The sequence below is a fragment of the Phragmites australis genome, chromosome 7 (assembly GCF_958298935.1).
Source record: "Phragmites australis chromosome 7, lpPhrAust1.1, whole genome shotgun sequence".
In the NCBI taxonomy this organism is placed as follows: domain Eukaryota; kingdom Viridiplantae; phylum Streptophyta; class Magnoliopsida; order Poales; family Poaceae; genus Phragmites; species Phragmites australis.
This window is the reverse complement of record NC_084927.1, coordinates 38,297,690-38,317,176: the sequence shown is the minus strand read 5'-3', so window position 1 is coordinate 38,317,176 and position 19,487 is coordinate 38,297,690. Positions and strand designations below refer to the sequence as shown.

The 19,487-nt window shown below is 45.8% G+C and overlaps 2 protein-coding genes across 7 annotated transcripts; one reads left to right on the top strand and one right to left on the bottom strand.

Annotated features, from left to right (window-relative positions):
* Positions 1 to 6,662: 6,662 nt before the first annotated feature.
* LOC133923719 (vacuolar iron transporter homolog 5-like) lies at positions 6,663 to 7,719 on the bottom strand. The gene has a single exon (XM_062368999.1). It carries the CDS (start codon positions 7,531 to 7,533, stop codon positions 6,925 to 6,927), a length of 609 nt encoding a protein of 202 aa, XP_062224983.1. The 5' UTR covers positions 7,534 to 7,719; the 3' UTR covers positions 6,663 to 6,924.
* A 6,839-nt stretch (positions 7,720 to 14,558) lies between these two features.
* On the top strand, positions 14,559 to 19,482 carry LOC133925313 (SKP1-interacting partner 15-like). Of its 6 annotated transcripts, none has more exons than XM_062371236.1 (2): positions 14,559 to 16,150; positions 19,345 to 19,482. In XM_062371236.1, the coding sequence occupies exon 1, from the start codon at positions 14,793 to 14,795 to the stop codon at positions 16,140 to 16,142; it is 1,350 nt and encodes a 449-aa protein (XP_062227220.1). In that variant the 5' UTR covers positions 14,559 to 14,792; the 3' UTR covers positions 16,143 to 16,150; positions 19,345 to 19,482. The 6 variants fall into 6 exon arrangements, with proteins under 6 accessions (XP_062227220.1, XP_062227217.1, XP_062227216.1 ...); XM_062371233.1 differs by having other exon boundaries at positions 19,305 to 19,444; XM_062371232.1 differs by lacking the exon at positions 19,345 to 19,482 and adding an exon at positions 19,066 to 19,276.
* The last annotated feature ends 5 nt before the right edge of the window (positions 19,483 to 19,487 follow it).

The window sequence follows — 19,487 nt, the reverse complement described above, 5'->3', positions numbered from 1 at the left end:
CGACGGCGGCCAAATCCCCTCCCACATCATCTGAACTTCGTCGGATCACCCTTCCTTCACGTCTAGTCCCTCCCACCTTCCAGAGCGGCATGACTGGAGCTTGAATGATAATGAGATCATTCTTGATTTGCCTCATCTAAACCACCACATCTCATCGGAAACTTGCATATCCGAGGGATCTTCTACATTCTGTCCACCTAGGAGATTTGTTGAAGCCATTCTTGCGGGTATGAAGGTAAAAGCTTCATCTTCTATCAATCTTTCTAACGTAAGCAGAGTGAATGCAGGTGCTTATTCAAATTCCTCATTTCATCCCCAGAGCAAGGTGGATCAAGCCATGTCACCACCGACAAAGGGAGAGTTGCACCTTGAATTGCAACTATCCTGCGGCGGAATTGAAGCAAAGGTAGCCTCAGATCCTATCCGTGTGACGCTTTGTGGCAAGGAGCTGAAAGGAGTAACAGCACCGGCCTCAGCATGGCCGCACTCCTCTTCAATTATTATAGGTAAATGTAAATCCATGCGACCTTCCCCTCCTTCTCACCTCCCAACTCAATATTGTTCTCTAAACTTAAGATAGGAAGATGGCAAAAATTGTCATCAAGGCAATGACAAAGTTGATACGATACAATGAGCTGCTATATATAGTAGCGAGTCCCAACAAAATGTTGGAACTGCATAGAGCGTAGAAAAGGATAGGATAGAAGACTATTATGTCCGCCCTTTCTAGTGATTGGTAGCCCATGCGTTGTCGGATCTGCTACAGTAGCATAAGCGTGTGCCATGTGTTGGTTGCACAAGTTATTTTTCCGGTGAGCGTTGATAGATTTGTGTTTGTTTAAAGATCGATCTTTCTCTCTTGACGAAAAAGCCGGGATTTTCTTACGGGTATTATTCTTTCACTGGCTTCTAATACTAATTACTATCACATACATATGTGCAGAAGCAGAAGGAGGCATGGATTCTTCGGCTGCGCAGCCGGTGAGAATGGCGTCCGAGAACATCACCAGAGCTGGTTGCTACGTGCCTCCTCCGGCTGCCGACATGCTTGCGGCTGATCCTCTGCAGATGACGCTTGCTCCTTATGCGCCTGCCAGCGGCATCAACCTGAACCTGCCGCCTCCCGAGAGCCAGACGGCCGTCGTCATCCCCGACGACGCATCGTCGGACGCGGAAAGTGACAACCCACATGAGCGGCCGCTGCGTAAGTTGTTATGATCCCTAGCTAAAAAGCGAGCTGGTCATGACTGTCAGTCACACGCAAACGTCTGTGCATGTATATGCAGTAGAGCTGGTAGGAAGAAAGGATCCTCCATTGCGGCCCGTCATCCTGGAGTCGTCCGAGGTGTTCCGAGAGGCCGCCGAGAGAGCAGCAAGAGACAACATCAATGCTGGCGGCCCCGTTCGTGCGGCGCCCCAAGAACTGAACGTCGCCCCCGACAAACCCAAGCGCCGTCGCAGATGGCCTGCCAAGACGGTAAATACCAATTACTAGTTTTTACTTACTACTAATTTATTGGGTTTGCATAGATGTATTCCGTGTAAATAATACGGTACATTCGATTAGTATTTATTAATTTGTTAGGGGAGGGTGCGGTTTACTAGTTCATTTTGCAATGTGATGTTCCTGAAGGTGGCAAATCTGGATGAGAGGATCGAGCAGCTCAAGAACGAGGCACTCCTCGACCCCCCTCAGAGGAGATCGCTTCCGCTGATACAAGCAAAAATTGAGGAGCTCCAAGCCAAGAAAGATGAAATCCATGCAATAATGTTTAATCAGCAGGGAGAGGTAAGCAGTAGCGGAGGCGGTCAGCACGCTCCCTCCTCCTCCTCCTCCCTGATCCGCTGGTCGATCATAGATTCTAAAACAAAAGATTAAGCTTGCTGTCGTGCTATTGGTCAAACTGTTAGCGACGTACCGTCGTTCTTTATCTATCTCAACTCTTTTATTTGCTGGTTTTCATGAACCGAACCAATCGAAACTCATACTTCAGGTTTGTGTTTATTTATTTGGTGTCATTTGTTTATGTAGAAATGAGATCGATGATTGAAGAGGCTGAATAGTCATCTCAATAAATTTTTTTAAAATTGATGATCTTTCTCATATGTGAATCATCTAGCATACCTCAAAACCTAAGTGGAAGTAAAAATAAAAATAAGTTTTATCAAGAAAAAACCGAGGCAACACGACTCTACAGATGGTATATGAACCATATATTTCATTTGAAATAAATTCACATGTGTTAGCACTTGAAAGATCACAACTTGAAAAGAAACAAGAAAAGATAAACACCGAGCAACGAAACTCTCCAAATTGACTGTTTAGAGGTAAAATAATTTAAGACTCTATCACATAATCGTGTGTATCTTAATTTTATGCATCTAGCAACAAGAAGAATGATCTTACAAGGTGCTCAAATTTCAGCCAAAAAATCAAAACGAAAATCAAATCTGGAAAAAAAAAACTTATAATTTTACGAAAGAACCAATAGAGAGAAACTAGTAGAAGATGAGTACAATAACATGAAGAAAAGTAAAATTTATTGCAGCAGAGCTGAACCCTATTTTAGGTAGATCATAAAGATTTTTTCTCACAAAACTCTCACCTAATACGTAGGCTAAGCATTCATCTTTCTCTCCTCTAAAACTCTACACAAGGCTCTCATATAGATAACACAAGAGGCACAAAATGTTTGGTTCAACTCCTCCTATAACCTACCCCTCTATTTATAAGGCTAGAAAATTTGACCCCTAAATTTTCTAACTTTCTTCCAAAATACTCCTATCTTGTAGTACACTCATACCAACCTCGAGAGTATTTTGATCAATTTTCTTCTTGATTTATCGGACGGTCGTGACGTCTTCACGACTTAGTTTCGTCTCGATGCAAGTTTCGCGATGGTGTCACGTACTCATCTGGTCCTCTCACGGTTTTGAGGCCAAATCGTGAAACCCTAGCACGCTTTTCAAAGCGTGTCTCCCCACTTGCTTACACCTTAAGCAAGCGCTCCGATGTTGACGTGTGTACTCCGTCTTGCAATCTTGATCGCCAGCAAGTCTCTCCCACTCCTGACCTCTAGGGCCGCCTTGTCACTTATATCGGCATTCCATTCGCTTGACTTTATCAACACGCTGTCTCCATCTGTTTTTCATGCTTTACTTGATCTTCACGTGTTCAGCTAGAATCACCCTTAACTCCATCCAGCCTCCTTGATCGTTCGGCACCAAACACTCTGCTTGGCCCCGATCATCTCGTCGTCGATTACCAAGTTGCATACATCACCTGCACACTATGAAACAAGTAAACACATATCTCCAACTCTAATTCCAGTTAGTTCATATTCAATATACTCAAATAAAATCCCAAATCAATTCAAATCATACCAAAGATCATGCAAAATCGAAGATCATCAAATCAAATAAATACCAATGTCAATTGCTCATCACAAGTAAAGCAATGCATATTTCAATTTGATTTCTCAATCTCCCCCTTGATGAGTGCATTGATAACCCTCAAAGCACAAAAATTTTAGTTTGAAGAAATTAAAACAAGATAAGCTCATCCAAGTGAACAAAAACTCGAGAAAGAGCAAAATATGTTACCTGGCATAAAAGTAAATGCTTGAAGTAAATTACGGGAAAGTAAGTGAGTAGGGAAGGAGGACACCGATTTTTTGTCTCAAGGTATCGAAGAGTTGACACTTTCCCCTAATCCTCGTTGGAGTATCCACACAAGGATATCACTTCCTCTCGAGTCACCAAGACTCAAGTGCTCACTAGCGATTGTCACTTTTGCATCTCCAGATTAGTGGGCATCAAACCAAGTACAACCTCTTCTCGAGGCTCCCACAAGAACTCCAAGAGCTCACCAAAAACACCTCCAATCACCAAAACCGGCTAAGTGTTGCCAACCACCAAGAGTAAAAAGTTAATTGCTTCACTTGATCCCTATGAAGCCTAGACAACAGCTAGATGCTCACTCGCTACTCTTGAAGCACTAATGACGTTCTTAATCTTGCATTAATGAACTTCAAAATCAACTCAAGTGCTCTCTCTTACTTCTTGATGACACACAATGTATGAACTCTTCTTGATTGCAACAGATTAAACTGAAACCAAGTGGGTATTTATAGACTAGAGGTCTAAATCTACCCGTTGCTTAACAACCCAACTTTCTATGAACATCGGAAGGTCCGACATGCGCTAGCTCACCCACGCCAGACTATCCGACGTGTGCATTTTTAGAGCCCCAAATTGTGCCAGCTGTCATTAGCCGTTACTACAAGAAATACTTCGGCAAAGCCTTCGGTTCCCACGTCAAACTATCTGGCATGTACAAACACAGAAACCAATCTGAAATTTCTTCTCTGCAGAAATTGCTCCGACAATGTCATTTGGTGAACGCCAGACCATCCAGCATGCACACTCAATTCTTCTACCGAAAATCCTGTTCTGCGTAAAATGCTCCAACGTTCTTCATCCTCAACGCCGAACCATCCGGTGTATAGATTCAAAATTACCCTTCTGAGTCAAAACACTCTGACGTGTTCATCCCGCAGAGCGCCGGACCATCCGGCGTGTATTTGTTGTTTTTCTAGCCACGTCACCCAAAAATGCTCCGGTGTAAACGACTTTGTAGATCGACGGACCATCCAGTGCACTCAACAACTTACTAAACTGAACCAATAATACTTCATAGAGTTCATCTTCAAGATCGTTGAATCATCCGATGTAGGTGTTTTCTTCTGAACTCATCCAATTCAACCAATTTCGAGTTCTAACTTCTTGGCAACTTATCCATAGGCTTCTCTGAGATACCTAGTGTTAGAGTTTCACAAGTGTGCATCAAACATGTCTAGACTCACCTAGATCAAGCTACTACTCTTAGCCCCTCTTTATAGTACAGTAAAAAAACTAAGAAAAAGAACATATGCTACTCTAAGTGTCCTTGTGACACTCAGAACTAGAAGATTCTTTGATCATCCATGAGTTCAACTTAGTAACCAAGAATACCCAATTAATATTATGAGGTAATTTTTTTATTCCCTTCAAAATATACATATTAGTCACAATGATATGGTTATCATTAATCACTGAAACACTTACCACTTATCTAGAGGCCTAGATGCTACACATACACCTCAGGTGAATATCACAGTCCGATAGAATATAACTGGTACTAGGTAGACAGCTTGGAATGATTTATTATAAAAAAATTAATGATGTAAATATCACACAAGGGCGGGATAAGTTCAACTGGAATTTGACAAAAAAAGGTCAATTCTCTTTGAATTCCTTATACAAAGCTTTGAAACATATAGATACCCAAATATAAATAAATAATTATGGGAGTTCAAAGTATTCTCTAAAATCAAAAACTTTCTTTGGCATCTCCAACAAGGAGTTCTACTAACAAGGATAATCTAGTAAAAAGAAGATGGCAAGACAATCAGAAGTGTTATTCCTGTCATAAATATGAGATAATTAAGCACATCTTCTTTGAATGTCAATTCGCCCATTTCGCATAGTTCATCATCCATTACAGACTGTTACCCACCCCGCGATGTATCTCATATGATGGGAAACTGACTATGTTGCTTAGTAAAAGACTAAAAGCTCATGTACTAGGGTTAAAGTGGTAATGTTATATTGATCGCTATGGCTATATAGAAATGATATTATTTTTAGTAAGAGAATAAATATTTCATTTGAATGTTATATATATGTACACATTGGCTCCGCACTTGATCTATGCATCAACAGACGGACCCTCAAGGAATGGTAGCAACAACATATACGTAACTGGAGCAGACGATCAGAGAGCTCTTTGTCAGATATGGATGGGGTTTTAAGCTTGGGATCTTGAATTATCCACCTTAGCGTAGTCGGTTTCGAGTCTTATCGATGATTTGTGGATTTTTTGGGTTGTTTATTTTACGTTTTGTTCATTTTTGTCTTTCAGGTTACGTGCATCGTTGGTCATATAGAAGTTAGGAGTGAACGTTTATGCGATTGTATCTTCTTGTTTTAGTCATAAGAGTCAATAAAATTTTCTTTATAGAAAAAAATGTAAAATTCACGTTTTAAAGGTGCCTGAATTTTAGCACCTAAATATGGTACATGCGGGACCCATTTCCTCGAAAGTACCACGGCATTGGGGGGGGGGGGGGCACTCTATGACTCTCTACGGACGGACCCGGCCATCTGCAGCTGAGGAAAAACCGGAAAAAATAAGTCCATGCTCAATACGCTCTGGATTGCTTATAGTTTGCCTTCCCTGGTGTGGTAGACGACATGCATGACTATACTACTTGTCAGCCTGTGCCACTGAAACCGATGGTTGTCGCCTATTTAATCGGACGGAGGCATGCAGAAAACGAAGCTGGTGCAGCAGCATTATATTCAGAGAGGCCAAACCGCATGCATTTTCGTTCCTGTTGTGCTTCCAGCTGATGTGCTTTGCCTTTGGTGGCACCATGGAATTCGAATTCGTAGGAGACTGGAGACCGGACCGGACTGGGCATGCAATGTATTATACGGGCGCGTCTCGTCTCTGTCAGCATACAAAAAGCCAAAAACTCACTTGATCACCAGTGGCAAACTTGCAAGACAGCGGAAATCATTAGAGCTGCTAGACCAGTAGCTAGTAATTAAAAGCACAATATTATTAACTATATATAACAGTAAATTAGGCCGGTCACAATCGAGAGAATTACATTGCATCACATGCATGCAACGACGACGACAGATATGATCGATCGACGATGGATACAAGGGAATTGATGAAAGAAATCAAGGGGAGGGGAGCTAGCAATAATATAATCGATTCGAGTGCATCATCTATGCATGGTTAGCAGAGCAGATGGATGCGCGCACACAAGCATAAGCAGATTTAGAGCGGCCACGCCAAAAGCGTGAGGGGGCTCATATGCCGCTGGCTCTGAAAAGCCTCATCAGCCCGAACGTGACGCTCATGGCGGCCCAGCCACCGACCACCACCCGCGCGCACGATCTCGCCACTGGGGAACGCCCCAGCACCGCGCCCACGCACCCGAACGCGGCCAGCGCCGCTGTCGCCACGCCGATCACCACCCCGACCCGCAGCCTGTAGTCGCCGATGAACCCGGCCGCCAGCAGCGGCACGAGCGCGCCCACGGAGAAGGCCAGCGCGGACGCCGCCGCGGCCTGCACGGGGCTGGGGAGCGCCTTCTTCTCTTCCCCGCCGTCGCGCTCCAGCTGCGCGATCTCCACGTCGCGCTGGGAGCACACGGACACGAACTCGCCGATGGCCATGCTGCACGCTCCCGCCAGGAGGCCCGCGAACCCGGAGACGACCATGGCGCGCGCGTCCGGCTTCACGGCGCCCACGCCCAGCATCAGCGACGCCGTCGACACCAGCCCATCGTTGGCGCCCAGCACCGCCGCGCGCAGCCAGTTGGCGCGCGCAGCCAGGTCCAAGGACGACTCGTCGTCGTCCACGCACGAGAGGGCCGGGTTCTCGGCGTCCACCTTGCCGTCGACGTTCATGGCCATGGCAAGGTCAATCTGTGTACGTACGTTGGAGTGCTATCTAGTCTAGCTCGCAGCACAAAACTTGGCAGAGTAGCTAGCAACGCAACTTAACAAGGAGACCTCACCGGACTGTGAGTGATGGAGTGATAAATAGTACTCCAGTAGGAGTGGCAATAGTGTGGCGGACACACGCTAGCTTGCATTGTGGCCCGTTTTATAGTAAGTAGATCGGATCTCTCATCTGCAGGATCGGAGGTTTAATTTGTTGCGTGCGCGTGGCCAAGTACTCAACATGAGTGGGCACTGCTACCGAATCAGCTATAAGTAGCATTTTATTACTGCTGGTTATGAAAAAATTGACAGTGAAAGTGTATCACTGTTGGTTCCTATCCTCCCACACTTGAACCATGGTAAAACTATTAAAAATTGGTTTGTAATAAAAATCGGTACTGATAGTATCAGTGCTAGTTTTTATACAAATCGATACTGAAGTCTAGCCCGGATCCAAAATTTCAATGGAATAGCGTTTTGGCTCGCACCTCTCGCGTCCGTCCGTTTGGCTCGATCCTTATCCTCACACGCTCAATATGGCTGTCTTATCCTCATGCGCCCGCTCAGTCCCTCCCTCATCTCTCCCTCTTCTCTCCGACCACCCACCCAATGGATCAAGCTCCGACCGCCGAGTTCTTCTCTCCGGCTGCCGAGCTCTTCTCCTCCATCTCAGTATGACTCCACTCCCTCTTCTCTCCGACCGCCGAGCTTGCCGGAGGCACCGCCTAGCCGCCGGCCGCGGGGGCCCTGGCGCCCGGCTACGCCATCGACGGGCACACCGCAGATGAAGTAGCGGGTGGTGTCAGCGGTTGGGAGCGGGACGACGTCATCGCCAGTGTTGAAGGTGGCAAGGGGGCTGAAGCCAGGGCAGGAGTCGTAGTCGGTGTTGCTCACCTCTAGCATGGGCGGTGGCAGGATCCTTCGTGGCGGCGGGATCCACAGCAGCAGCGCAGCCGAGCGAAGCGCGGTGGTGGTCGAGCATGTGCTGTAGCGGCGGCCTTCGAGCTGCCGCGTTATATTGTTGTGCAGGAGCTCGGCGGTGGCGGGAGTGATGCTCAACGGGAGCGACGATGGGTGCGGGATCCGAGCTGACTTGATTTCAAGCCGTCTCGATCCATTTTTTTAGCTCCCAGAACATCTATCACTGTTGGCTCTAGAACCGGCAGTGATAGATTTTCACTTTCAGTGTCGAATAAACATTATCAGTTCCAAAATTGATAGTGATGTGGTTTTAAAACTAGCAGTGATCATTCTTTTTGCAGTAGTGCGGGGATCCACTCCTTTTTGGTGGAAAAGAGTCTTTTTTTCCTCCGATTTCGGTGGCCACCCATGGACATCGACACGCATCATAAAGCTAGCTTGCCATGCCAATTGTGCTTGCCGATTGTATATATGCGCAATCCACAACGATGTATATGGAGCACTATAGAACCAAAGCTACCTAGCTAGCTCGATCTAGAGCAGATCGTCCAAGCCGGCCATGAGCTTGCAATTGACAATTTTTGATGAACAAAGAAACAGAATAATGCATGCATGCTGCATTTGGCAGGTGTATGTTGGGCCATAGACACTACATTTTTGTTCTTTTTCTGAAACTTACAATGGATCTGGATGAGAAGAAAGCACATCATCTTGCACATTAATTTAAATTTGGGTTTGACGATGGATGATACACATATACTAGTATATATCGCTGCGCATATATATGCATGAGCGTTATAATATGACACACGCGCGATCAGGATCAGCACCTTGCAAATTTCTATAACGGGGGTTACTTGCCTTGTCCATTTTGCCATCGATTAGCTAGCTACTACTAGTGGACAGCTATATATATCTACGTACCAGGAAAATACTACTTCTGAATAGGTCTAGCTTGTTCAGTCTTATGATCACATGACATTACCGCCGCCCCTTTATACATAGGAACAATTGGAGGTACCTTCGAAGAAATAACCTATGAAAAAGTATATATGGATTTGGTACTGTTGGTGTGATCTCAGCTAATGACTGACGGAAACCAAGAAATAAGGGGGTAACGATTCCCTCTCTCACGCGTCTTGATTGATTGGAGGCGTAACCAACAAATGGTTATGGTCAATGGACAGCTATATATAGCCACGTACCAGGAAAATACTACTCTGAATAGGTCTAGCTTTTTCAGTCTTCTGTGATGGCCAGTGATTATCACATGACCGCTGCCCTTTTATACATAGCAACAATTGGAGGTACCTCCGAAGAAATAACCTACGAAAAAGTATATATGGATTTGGTACTGTTGATGTGATCTCGGCTAACGGCTAACCGAAATCGAGAAATAAGGGGGTCACAATTCCCTCTCTCATGCTTCTTGATCGGAGGCACAATCAACAAATGGTTACGATTTCCGTGCAGAGCTACAATGAGTGACGAGTTCCTGTGAGGTTCTTGCCTAAATCCTAACACCTAGAACCCTAACGAGATCAAAAGGAGCACTAATAATGGAGCGAAGACTGCCGCCACTTCTTCAACACTGTCGCCTCCACGACACCGGCAACAATACCACTAACCAACACACCTACATCGACAACGCGATCGCATTTGCATCAATTACAACGATGGCACTGCACTGTACTTCATCAACTTGTACAATACCCTATCGTGTCTCTTCCTCGAGGGATCTACACGCCTTATGGCTTCTACTGGCTCAAATATGTGATCATGCTTCCGCTCTAATGGGTGTTCATTGATTAGAGCTAGAGATTACGTCGAACAGATCAAGATTATTGTTAACAGGTACGTTGCAAATAAATATGTACTTATCTCTTGGGCAGATAATATATATATATATTAAGGATAGACGTCAAGAGACGTCAAGAACTGAAGAATTAAGGATAGACGATAAGCAGGCAAGGAATGGCATGCTAGCTAGCTTTGCCGTTGCATTACACAGCAGGTGTTTGTGTGTTCCCCGGCCTTTTTCTTTGGCCTGTAAAGTGAGTAACTGACAGGACATGATCTCCAAATTATCTCAGGCTATCTGAGCTAGTGATCGAGATTAGCTGCTCCGCACATAATTTAGTTAGAAGTTTGGAATGGCATCTAGCCAACAGCCGATGCGCATCTACGACGTAGATCAATGCATCCCAATTAAGCAGAATGAAAAAATCTAATCAAGATTAATTAAGGATACCTGTGCATGCATCCCTCTCGGAGAGACTGTTTCCTTTTTGTTTCTTTAGAATCCGGCCAAATGAAAAGAAGAGATCGAGTGCTTTGAGCAGACAGAAACTTTGACGGGAAGATGACAAGAGAGACACATATATACAGCATCAAATCGCAGCCCCTCCTTTTTTTTTATGGGAACAAATCAAAGCGCGCAGACGATCGATCGAGTACTTGCCGCGATGGACCGATTGCGAGAAAAGTAGGTCAACTGTTTAGGTACGCGCGAGAGAGCTCGGGCGGTGGCGCGGGCGATGATACGACCTCCATGATCAATGGTGCATGCAGGTGCAGCCCCGCGCGCGCATGCAGCAGCAGCAGCTAGTGACGATGGAATGGGAAATGCACGAGGTGACGGGGAATTATTTGCGTGGGGTGTGTCGGGGCGGGCTAGTGAGTGCTGAATCGGCGGGCACTGGCCCTCGTGAACCAGCTGAGGTGAGGTGAGGTGTGCAGTGCAGTGCAGAGCAGAGCAGAGAGATGGATGCATGGAGGGAGGGAGGGATCGAGCATTTGCGGGGGAGTAAATTAAAAATGGAAGGGAGTGCGCGATAAGCAGGCACGCGCTCCACACGAAAGCCACCGCTCTAATCCTTCTCTATCCTATCGTCTCCTTCCCTTTTGGTTTTCATTTTGTTGCCTTAGCTTGCCCCCCCGGCTGGCTTGCTTTACGCAGCCTCCTCATCGCTTTCTTCTTCCTGCCATCCTTGATGGATATTTAACTCCTACCTAGCCCCGGCCATGCTTTCTCTTTCTCGGTGTATAATTATTGTGTTGCTCCGCACTGCATGACCTCCATTGCCATTGCCTTTTAGACTACTCCTAATGGGAGAGTTTCATTCTCATTAAATAGAGCGACATTTCAGTATTTTTTATGATATGGCAAAGAAGTAATGAACAGAGAAGAAAATCGTTTCATGTAGATGAAACCACCTAATCACTCTTTCTAACATAGTTACTCTTTGCATGTATTACATATGAAATAATAAAGTAAAATAATGTATTGTAAGAGACTATTTCAACCACCAACTAAATACGCTTTTGTTTATATGACACTCTTAAAAACACAAATATAAAACCTTCCATTGGGAGTAGTCTAACAGTCGGGACCTCGCCCCTTGGGTGCTCCAAGCAGTCAGTCAACTAGTTTAACCTTTATTTTAATTGTTGAGCACGCGCCCCTTGCATATACTAGCTAGTCAGCTCAGCTGCACACAGGCAGCACACGGTGCCGTGGTCTCCAAAGAAAAAAAAAACTATAGCAGAGATATATGAAAAGGTAAACTATAGCAGAGGAAAAAAACTATAGCAGAGATATAATCTTCATCTTCAACGCAACGCAAAATTATTAGTGGTAGAGATTCTGCTTCTATCTTGCTAACATGCTCCTGAATGTATCTGACTCCATGGATAATAATGGCCTTTGCATGAAGGAGAGGAGGGGGACCTGAACACTTGGTTTTGGTGATAGGTGGTGTGACTGAGGGGATCTTATCTTACACGTGTTTTTGGTGATAGGTGGTGTGACCGGATCAGTTTCATCATCTTATCAATGTAAGTTTTCATTAACGGTAAATAAAATATACCAGGTCACCAGTAAACATGATATATCGGATTATCAAACTTAAATTCAAACAATTTAAAAAAATAGTATGAATTTGCTAAAAATTATCCATAATAAATTAATTACCATAAATTGCATATAACAACATAGATACGAGACAATATCATAAATTCATAGTACATTAGATAGATTCGTTACACCGAATATAACAATGCCATCATAAATGCATAGTACTTTGACATGATTAAGCAAAAAAAAGCATAGTCTCAAATGTTACATGTTTAAATTTTAAAGCACATATCATCAACAAAGTGCCAAAATAAATAATTTTATTCCAAAATATCGCCAACAAAACATCCACACAAGCACATGCACCAATACCTTTATAATGGCCAACCAAAGGAATGAACAACTCTGTATCTAATTATGGGGCATCTCATCTCAACATCTTCTATATCCCCAAATCTTGCAACAGATGAAAATAATAGCCCTTATCTGTCACTGTGTTATACATCTTAATCTACATAATAGCAATCTATTTTCGTGAGCTAAATAGCAATCTGCTTGCACACTCATCTTGAGTAATGTGCAAAATGCATTATACCTATTTTCATGACCACCGCAGTCGCACCTGTTGTTCCTCCTGTGCCTCTGCCACTGATGCCGCTTGATGATGCGCCGGAGCAGCCACCAATAGCTTGACCCTTCCCTTTGTCCTTGCCATGGAGCCCCTCGTCTCCCTCAGTAGCAGCTCCTTCGACGGGAGGACGCTCCTCAACTCCCCCTGATGCCATAGGGAGCTGCAAGCCTACAATTGTGCACCGTCAGAACTCAGTTTTAATCAATTAAGTCATCTATCATGTGCCGTGTTAATCAATCAGATGCTGAGAAATAACATGAGGATAAGTGATGAGGACATGCATAAAGACAATGACATCAGTTGATCAGACACAAATAACACAGCTGGATGAAGTTGCATGTCCTTCTCAGCACAACAACTGCTTTATTTCTTAGATAATGATATGGACTTATGAGCGCCAAAGCACTTGAGGGCTGGTGGGGTCGCGGTTCTGAAGCTCCCACAAGCCGCAGGCCGGTGCTCGACATCGGTACTCGGCGATTGCGGCACGACGACGCTCGGAGATTGCCTCGGTGTCGGCGCTGCATGGGCCCTCCGTCGCTCCTGCCTCTGGTGGCTGGGATGACCACTTGGACTCGTCGGGGGCGCAAGATGTGTGATACTATTGCGCGCTGGAGGGGGCACGCCGCAGGGCCGTAGGGCGGCGGGGGACGGGAACAAGCCGAGTCATGGGCGGGGATTGGGGATTTTGGGGACAAGGTTTCACGCCTGGGCGGCTGGGGTGGTTTTCTGACCGGTTTTTGAAATTTGGTCCAAAAAAGTTTGGCTGGTATGGTTTTTTTATCGGTCCACGCTGGTAGAACAGATAAATCAGGTTTTTCGGATTGTTGAGGCCTAAATTTGAATCCCTCTCGACGGCCTCAACGCGGCTTCTTCTGAATGGATTGCGATCCAGCATTTTCCCCGATGTTGTTTATCATCGTCCTTAAGAAACTCATCACCAAGGCAGGTGCTGGCGCCGCCCTGTGCATGTGTTCCCTGGTTGTGGATGCAGATCGAAGCTGGAGCAAGGACGACGGCCATGTAAGGATCCACATCGAGCCGGAGCTCATGGAGTTTATGTTCCAGACGTCGGTCACAACATGCAGATTCTAGAGTGACAACTGGGTGCAGGGCAAATCCAACCTGAACCTGCTCTGCTCTGCTCCGATGTGTCAATGAACATGGACTGCAGTGAGCCTCTCTCTACATGGTCATTGATGTCCAGCTCAGTGCGCGGTGCCGGTGTGGAAAGCTTGGCAAGTACTGTATGCTCCTCCTCTTCTTCTTCTACATGCAGTGAACCTTTGGACTGCACAGACCTAGCTGTGGTGGATGGAGGTGGAAGATCCTCTCCTGGGCTGGCATGCCAGTTGAGCCCATAAACAAAGCCCATGGGCCTCCAGGCCTAGGCCCACTGTTCTGGGTCCTCCGCTACCCAGACAGCTGGGTCCGGTCCTCCGCCGCATGTTGCCATGCCCCACTTGGCACGCCACCTTTTTCCTCTGCGATTTCCAGGTCATTTCGCCGCTGACACACACACCAGAGCATACTCCTTCGATGACATGTGCGGCCCACAGATACTGGTCCAACTTGTCAGCGACTCTAAAGAACAAGTAAGACAAGGGAGTAACGGATGGTGGAGATGGAGCCGCAGACGCAACGGCCCCCGGTCAGACGGAAGAAGCATCGCTCCTCAACACACCACCCACCGCCTACGAGGGACCTATCTCACTGACCGATGGGCCACCCGCACATTGGACGACACTTAACAAGGTTGCTGGACCCACGAGCATAGACTGCAAACAGCGAGCGGGTCGATCCACCAAAGGTGGGTAAGTAATGTCACTCGACGACTACGGGCCAACTGAAATGACCGAAACACCCCCACCGGCGCCTCGCCTCGCCTCCTGGTTTGCAAATTCCAATACCACCACCACCGCCCGCACCACTTCTCCTCCTCCTCCCCACCCATCCACCATGGACACCGGCTCCGACTCGCCGCTTCCCGCCCCGATCCACCGCCTGCCGCCGGACGCTCTCCGCAACGTCCTGCTCCGCTTGCAGCTGCGCGACGCCGTCCTGTGCCGCCCCGTCTCGCGCCTCTTCCACGAGACCCTCTCCTCCCAGTTCCTCGCGCTGCTCCCCACCATGCGCCTCCTCATCCTCCGCCACCCGCGTCCCGACGGCGGCGGCTGCCTCCACGCCTTCGACCCCGAGCGCCGCCACTGGCTTCGCCTCCCCTTCACCTACTTCCTCCCCTACCAGTCCTTCTCCCCCGTCGCGTCCTCCACATCCCTCCTTTACCTCTGGGTCGACACCTCCTCATCACCCTCGCCTCCAGCCCTCCCGTCCACCTCCTTCTCCTCCTCGACCGCGCACCCACCCAAATCGCTCGCCGTCTGCAACCCCTTCGCCGGCACGTACCGCCTACTGCCCCCGCTCGGATCCGCCTGGGCGCGCCACGGCACCGTCCTCGCGGGGCCCGGCGGCACGGTGCTCGTCCTTACGGACCTCGCCGCGCTGTCCTACACCCCGTCCGGACCCGGCAAGTGGATGAAGCATCCCCTCTCGCTGCCGTGCAAGCCGCGGAGCCCCATACTGGCCTCCGGCGCCGCCGCCGTGTTCGCCCTCTGTGATGTGGGCACCCCGTGGCGCAGCCAGTGGAAGCTCTTCTCCTGCCCGCTTGCCATGCTCACCGGCGGCTGGGCGCCCGTGGAGCGCGCCGCCTGGGGAGACGTCTTCGAGATCCTCAAGCGCCCCCGCCTCCTTCCGGGGGCTGGCGGTCGCCGCGTCCTTATGATCGGCGGCCTCAGGTCCTCGTTCGCCATAGATGCGCCGTGCTCCACAGTGCTCATCCTCCGTCTAGATCTGGCCACCATGGAGTGGGATGAAGCTGGTCGCATGCCGCCCAATATGTACCGTTGCTTCACTGGCCTCTGTGAGGCTGCTGCACAGGGCAACGCCATGCCCACTGCTGCTGCCGGTGGCAACAATAAGGTGAAGGTGTTTGGGGGTGATGGGAAGGTGTGGTTCTCTGGAAAGCGAGTGCACGGGAAGTTTGCAATGTGGGAAGAGGATGAGACGGGGAGCAGCGGTGGCAAGTGGGACTGGATGGACGGTGTTCCTGGGAACAGCGATGGTGTATACCGCGGCTTTGTGTTGGATGGCGGGTTCACAGCAATTCCTTGACGCTTCCGGTGCGTGACTAAATGCGCTCAAGCTACAATTTTAAATTGATATGGGACATCTATCTACTGCATGCATGGGGACTGATATGTCCCTACACTTTTTTACAGTCTTTAGCATGATGAGAACTTCTAATTGTTGTACTTGGTTAATGAAATGCTTCAAAGATATTTCGGTTGTTTGTTTCAGACGATAAAATGTTGCAGACCATTCTTTATTTACATGATGAAATGTTGCTTTGATAGGAGCAAAATTTTAGCTTGTGGTAGCTGTTATGCTTGTTCATATGCAAGGTGGGCACGTTATCATAATACCTTAATATGTCAATGTTGTTCATTGGATGTTTGCATCGAACTGTAATAGAATTAGCTTTGTTACCGGTTGCTTTTAAGCAAGCAAACTGATCACCATCGCTGCTTAAGTTGTGACTTATTGGGTGTCAGTGCTGTTGATACTCAGTCTAGGTATTAGAAATGGTTTTAACTTTTAAGTAACACTTATTTGCACAGGTATGCGTACTGTAACACAGTTTCGTAACTCCATCACAGCCAGTTCTTTATTTGGTCGAGGTCCAACTGTGAACTAACTTTGGTTTGAATCACAAGCCCTTTGATTAGCTATTTAGTTTTTAGCTCTAAATAGTTAATAAATAAGACAAATAAAGGTTTCTCTTATACAGTGGTTACATGAATTGGGGAACCACAAGATAAATTGTAACAGGACATGGCTTTGTCCTAGTTCTAAGGCACTACTTTGATGGAGCGCTTATGTTGCACAGACACGAACACGGCGACACGACACGATGAGGACACAGGGATTCTGCTTTTTCAAAAAAAAAAAAAAAATCCGACACAGGGACACAGATTTTATTTTTAAATTTTATAAATAATATGTAATGGGAAATGTATAACTGAAGTTTAATAACAAATAATAAGCAAAAAGTGCAGAATTACTTTGAGATGATCATGAATTACTAAGTAGCTAATAATCTTCTTTCCCGTCAATTAGCTCAACTTGCTCCACAAGGTCTGCACCTTCAAAAGACACACTCTCCAACTCGAGTTCTTCAAGAGATAGATCAGCCACTTCAAGAATCCCAACACCACTCAGTGACTCAAAGTTATCTCCTCCTACATCCCACATTCTTGTTATCCCTTGTTTATAAGCTTTCGATCTCCTACAAAGAAGTCTCAAGTTATTGTGCACAAAGACCAAATCTTTTGCACGCTCATGAGTTAGCTTATTTCTTTTCATGCTATGGATAAAGCTATAAGTGCTCCAATTCTTTTCACAACATGAGGATGAGGTGGGCTGATTTACCAATCTAAGAGCCAAGTTTTGCAACAGTGGTGTGGAGGTTCCATGGTTTGCCCTTCATTGGTTGGAGGATGCCTCGCCTCTATCATAAATGCAATCAAAGTCGTTAAATTCTGCACTGCTAGTAGAAAACCTTGCATACTCATCTTTGACTTGCTCTTTCTATTGCTTCATCCACCTTTTGCAACTTCACTTTTTAGTTGTTCAAGGATAGGGACCATGACCTTGGGACAAATTCTAATTCCAGTGTTAGATATTTTCAGCATTTTAAAGTATTTATTTGTTTGAGTTCCAACTGTGAGTTAACTTTGATTCGGTTCACTAGTCCTTTGATTAGCTATTTGGGATTAGCTCTCATTAATCAATAAATAGGTCCTAAGGTGGTTATCTCGGTAGTGGTTACATGAGTTGGGGAACTACGGGATAAATAGTTACAGGACAGGACGTACCCATGTCCTAGTTCTAATGCGCTTTGATAGAGTGCTACAGTTATGGATGCAATTGGGCTGGCGGACTCATCAACCTATCCTAGCACTTTTGATTTACCCCTAATGTGGACCATGTATAGAAAAGTAAACTACTATCTAAGCGCGATGAGGGTGTAGGTCTGTCCACTTGCATCCGTAGTAACAATGGCAGATCCATATACTGGGCATCAGGCAAGTGCCTGAATGATTTTTTCTTTTCTTTTTTTTGCATTTACATATATATGTTTTGTATATTACAATGAAGACTTGCAGTTTCAAAAGTAACTAACGGAATGCCCCCATTAGACATGATTTCCATGGTCCACCTGTCAGCACTAGCTATTGTTTGAGGGTTTGAGTTGAAGTTTGTTTCTTCTCTATTGGCTGTTGCAAATTGATCTTTTGATTATTCTAGTACAATCTTGGTACTATCATGTTGTTCTCATCCTTATTTCCAAACTTAATTTGATAAACAAGATTATAAAGTTTTGAACTTATATTTATTAGAAGTTGGGATGTGCTCTTGGAATGCCTACCACTTCCACCATAGTCAAGGATGTGAAAGGAATATAAGAAAAGGTTTGTTGTGTCCCATGGGATGTATTACTGGCAATACTTCCATGTGCTCCCCTCTTTTCTATTTAGATTGCTTGTTTAGTAAAAAATTAGGAGTAAAATGAATTTACTGCTTCACACCCTCTTGAAGCAATCATGTTTTCCAAACTCCTGCATGCGTACACATAGACATGTGTATTTGATGTTTTGGGTGCTTGTGTGCTGATCTTAGCTAATAAATTGAAATGCGCTTCTACAAAACTTTGTTATTGATACCCTAGTGTGAAACAACGCATGCTCATAAACTTAGCAGCATGTATCAAGTTCACTCTAGCTCATTGATGGGGGAGTATCTGAGCACCAATTAAGAACATCGGGAGTGGACGCTGTGTAAAACTCAAAGCTTGAGCCGAGCATCAGAGCAGTACTAGTTTAGAAGCTCAGGAGTAGGAATCCTATGTAGAAGTCAAAGCTTGGGCAGAGGGTCATGATACTGCATGAATGTCAGGAAATTTTGAAACTGTTGTTGTACGTTGGCTTCATTGGTATTTTCCCCATTAAAAAGACTCTTGTTTTGCATCTGACAGGATAACTTTAACTGAGCTGCAAAGTGGCATGGTGGTGGTAATGGTATTATAAATTTTTATTAGTGAGCACATTATGTGTCAAAGACTTGGATATAATTTTGTGAAGTTGAATAGATTGCACTCAATGATTATTGTTTGAGCATATTGTTTGTCTGGCATGGCATTATTAACAATCAAGGAAATGGATCTGTGGTCTGTATTAGCTGAATAGAACCTTTATACGTTTGATTGGGATTCAGGAGCATTCTGGATGTTGACGCATTCCGCTTGTGGTGGTAGGCATAATAATCATTTATTTCATGAGGTCAAGAACGGATGCAGAGTGGAAGCATATACTAATCGAAATGACTCGGCAGTGGATACTTTCTGATCAGCAGCTGATTTGGCCACCTAATCCTGGATTGGTCTCGGCTGCTGGCACG